We start from the raw sequence: 4,629 nt of genomic DNA on the forward strand, positions 1-4,629 counted from the left end.
AGCGGTTAAACAGTCTCGTTGGTATATTCTTGTATAACTCATCTTGTTATACAATAAAGAAAGGAGCGAAAAAATTACGCATCCATGAAATGCGTATGTACAATAAAATCGCTTAATCGCAGACTCGGGCAGTCTATGATCGACGGTTTCACGGAAATAGAGGAGCTTTTCATTGATAAATTCTTCTAATGAGTTACTTAAAATATATCATGGTAATTAAATACATAATTAGCAAGATTGTTTAATTAAATATTATTTAGTGTATTAAACATTCTAATATGCGTTCTTGAGATGTCGATCTTTATATAAGGATACCGAATTACGAGCGGAATCGAAAATTAATGCTCAACCCGTTTTAATCCGCTTTAACTCATTTTGCTTCTTTCCATGGTGGAACCGGTCCAGAAATGGGACAACCAATATTGAACTCTGTACAACGTACAACCTGTTTGTTCACATACGCGGAGCAAATGCGAATGTTTCGCATAAGGTAACCACCTCTTGTACATCAAGTTTATTATACTCGTTTTTAAAATCTCAAATATTTTACTATTACAATGGCTTTTAATGATTGAGTAAGAATGTTTTATAATCTCGCGCTATATTTTACGATCGTGTTGTGCAATCTTTGCACACAATGTAATCAATTTATATTATATTTAACATTTCATATTGATTTTACTGGCTGAATTATAATTATACAAATACTTATTATTATTGTTATTGATTTTCCGCTGTTCATATAAATTCGATAAACGGTATTTTTTCTTCTTGTAATTTTTATATAATTGCAAGTACGATTAATGATAGTACCAAGGATACTATGATCATAGGGAGCGAATTTAATCGATCAATGATCGATATTTATATAATGATAACTCACGAGATTAATTTAGTCAACTAAGTACACTTGAATTTTAAAAAAATTGCGTGCCGTGCACAAAAATTCATGAAATAAATATATTATTTTTTATATACGCGCGCAAAAAAAAGAGATAAAATATTACTTAAATTTTTGTTTAAATATACTCGAAGTTTATATCGATACATACATATTTCATGCAACGAGATACATACTTCGTTTTTCATTGGCCGCGGGTAGCCGAAATCCTGCGATTGCACGTGTCAAGATCAGTATAACAAACAATAATCCAGTCATGTTCGTTCGATCGATGCATTTTGATACAAGGAACGCGATTCATAATCACCTATCCGCGTTCTTCTTCACTTACTTCCGCATTTCTGTGATTCGCGATTAGTAGCTATACGGAGAGAAGCGATAACGCGGGGGGAAAGGTAGTTCTCTTCGGCATCGAAACACTTCCTGGATAACTGACTAAAGCAAGACTACCTCGCGCTTTCCGAGCCGCTCACTAGACAAACGTAGCAGTCGCGCGTATGTACCACCTCGTATCACAGGAAATATACACATTTGTAACCAGATGCGCGCGCGATGCTTGAGAAATATTACGAAAGAAACATCCAAATTAAGTTATGGCGAACGAAAGGGAAAGCGGAACAATAGAAAGAAAGAGAGAGTAGCGTGTATTATTATATTAATTATTCATATACAACACTTTTAGATATTCGTACAATATATATAATTTTATTAAAGATAAATAAAACTAATTTCTTACACACAAAATGCTGCTGACTACTGCAATGTCATTTGCTAGGTATGATTCTTAAATAAACATAACTGAAATTTGTACCATCAATCCTCAAGTTAAACAGAAATATTTGAGAATTAATTTAATTTTAATGCAATAAAGTTGTTTTATTAAATTAAAAGCAACAAAAATAAAAAAAAATACACTTTAATAGTTATTTGTTAGAAAGTACTCAGATCTTGCAATCACAAATCTTTTGCTTATATAATAGACTATATATTTGTGCATTTATGTACAGAATGTAAACAAAAATTGGAGCATTATTCTAATTCCTGATATCAAACCGAGACAAAAAATTCTTTACCATTTTCTTCTTCAACGAATAATTATCGCGATATTATAACCTAAAAAGATCTTTAATTATTTGACAAGAAGAAAGCAATTAAGTAACTTTTCGGCTTGGTTTGATCCCGGAGAGACACTATTAGAATAGTGTTCCAGTTTCTGTTTATACCCTGTTTTGTTTGTTCCTTATATAACAGACAAATAATATATAATTCTTTGTTCCTTATATAACAGACAAATAAAATATATGATCAGCTTTTGTATAAATTTGAAATAATATTAACGAGAAAAGAAACCTCTGAATAAGATATCAGGAACTCCCGGTTATATACATATAAACAAGTTACAAGTTTCTCAGGACCAATTACTTGTCCATAATCAAAGCACAGATTTATTTATCTTTGAAGAACTATATCATAAATCTTCATCTAGTGACTCATCGAGCGAGATAAGAATAAGAGCATTAGTTTTTTAACGAAGCTTTAGTGTTGCTAAATGTTGGCTTTCTGCATCTGGTAAGGCTTTAGATCTACTCGTTTTTTGGGCGAAAATTGGGCGGATGATGACTTGCTTTGTTTATAAATTAAAAATCTTACAACCAGGAGTCATTTATATACATGACTATATAATCTTTATAAAATTCTTATATATACTTTTTCTTCTTGCAAAATATACAATCTAAGAATTTTGGAAATATCTTGATTAAGTCATCGAGATATCTAATAAAAAGAAATATTATATGTATAATATTTCATGTGTTATTTTGAACAAATATTATAAAATTATAATAAAGATAAAATAACCATGTAATAATTAATATTTATCACGCAATGGCTATATAAGCCGATTGTACGTTTGTGACGAGTTTATATTGCTTGCTTGATCTCTCTTCTGCAATTAGGACAAGAAGCCTGCAACATAAAGAGCACAACTATAAATCTCTGTGTATAATCTAAAGGATTATACTGATGATAGTGCATTTTGAATTTTACCCCAGGATCAAAGCTTCTCCATTTATTTATGCAATCTTTGTGAAAATTATGTTTACAGGGATACAATTGTATTACATCCGATTCAATTAATGCGTATTGGCAGATTGAACAATAGGTTATATCGTCTTTACTCGTTGTAGGTTCCCTCCCGTTTTTATTTTTTAAAGAATTTGATGAACTCCTTCTATTGAATGTCGTGCTAGAAATAAATACATCTTACAGAAGAATGTAATGTATTGTAACATGCATTTTCTAATGTCGTAATCTTTCACCATTACTCTTAATAGATAAAAAAATGATAATTTTTTTGTCACATTTATGAATTTAATTATCAAAAAAATACAAGCAAAATATAATTATATGTATACATGAAATAGAAAATAAATATTAAGAAAAAGTTAGATAATAATAGCGAGCGCATAAGTAACGATATATGCATGTATATATTAAGATGGATACTTTTCAGCCTTATGCGACGATATTGACCAAGAGCGATCTTCGTAGCGATCCTCCGGCGGTCCCCCATTTCTAGAATATGTATGCTGTTCCTCCTGGCGATTTTCGTTGAACACATAATACAGAAACGTTGCTAACCCAATTCCAACTCCAACAAGAAGTACTAACCCGGGATACGTCATTTTTACATTACGGAATTTAAGCAATACGCTTATAACGAGTATATCTATCGCTCGTTCTTATAATTATTCTGCAATTTTGCAACATCGTATCATTTACAAATATGATATACGTTCAACAGAAAAAGGCTAACTACAGAAATTCCAGTTTTGCATCAATCAACAATAATCACTTTCTATCTCACTTTTGTATAATAACAGAACAAGCCATCGCGTGAATGCACGATTGCATATCAAACCTAACTTATCCTAACCTAACCTAACCTAACCTAACCGAGAAAGTGACCTAACGTCACAATAAACTTGCCAACTTAATATATATTGTATTTTTTCATAAAATGAGTAGAAAAACCCTAACTTGAACTCTAAGCAGAGAGGAGCCACGCCGCCCTTTTTCTAGCTGGTCTATTGCCCGACCATAATTTGTTCCATTTCCCTAGCGAGATAAACGTAGGAATGAAGATACCTATTCTACGTTCACCGTATGACCAGAGAGAAGCCTGAGAGAGGTCAGGCCGCCGTTTTTCATAAGATGCCTTTTCTATCTGGTACAGTAGCGTCAACTAGATCCATTTTAGAGTCGGCGAAACTACATGGCCAGATTCACTTTTCGATGCCACGGTAAAACAATCGGTTAATGCATGTGTATATTAGATCCATAATTGTGGATCAAAATTGCGGAGAAATATTATGGATTTATTAATGTTTTATTAATTGCCTATAAAATAATTAACTGTACAAGTCTTTTGAAAATAAACATAACAATAAATACACTTTGCTTAACACTATTTTCGCTTGAAGAACAACAAGATTCTTTGCCTTCATTTGTTCACCAATCGCTTCGGAGCAAAAATAGTGTCGGAGAGCATTTATTGAATATATACAAATTTTTATATTTTTTTATATTTCCGAACATAATTTTACTTGATTAAGATTTTTGCAAATGAAATGACATAAAAAACGTGACATTATTCGGATAAATTTCAATTAGATATAAATTTAAAAATTAGATAAAATATTTTTTTCTTTATTTAAGTATAAATTATC

General features: G+C 31.3%; 2 protein-coding genes across 2 annotated transcripts in view; both read right to left on the bottom strand.

Annotated features, from left to right (window-relative positions):
• Positions 1-1,405, bottom strand: part of LOC115240550 — a 4,051-nt gene extending 2,646 nt beyond the window's left edge. The window contains exon 1 of the mRNA XM_029815772.1: positions 1,078-1,405. Coding sequence (XP_029671632.1) covers positions 1,078-1,159 — 82 coding nt within the window. The 5' untranslated portion in view covers positions 1,160-1,405. The remainder of the gene's footprint in view (positions 1-1,077) is intronic.
• A 172-nt stretch (positions 1,406-1,577) lies between these two features.
• Positions 1,578-4,086, bottom strand: LOC115240552 (E3 ubiquitin-protein ligase ZNRF4-like). Its single transcript, XM_029815776.1, has 4 exons — positions 3,941-4,086; positions 3,407-3,653; positions 2,948-3,146; positions 1,578-2,866 (listed from the first exon to the last, which is right to left on the bottom strand). The coding sequence occupies exons 2-4, from the start codon at positions 3,583-3,585 to the stop codon at positions 2,822-2,824; spliced, it is 423 nt and encodes a 140-aa protein (XP_029671636.1). The 5' UTR covers positions 3,586-3,653; positions 3,941-4,086; the 3' UTR covers positions 1,578-2,821.
• Between the last annotated feature and the right edge of the window lie 543 nt (positions 4,087-4,629).

This window comes from Formica exsecta, unplaced genomic scaffold (genome assembly GCF_003651465.1).
Source record: "Formica exsecta isolate Colony F162 unplaced genomic scaffold, ASM365146v1 scaffold442, whole genome shotgun sequence".
Taxonomy (NCBI): domain Eukaryota; kingdom Metazoa; phylum Arthropoda; class Insecta; order Hymenoptera; family Formicidae; genus Formica; species Formica exsecta.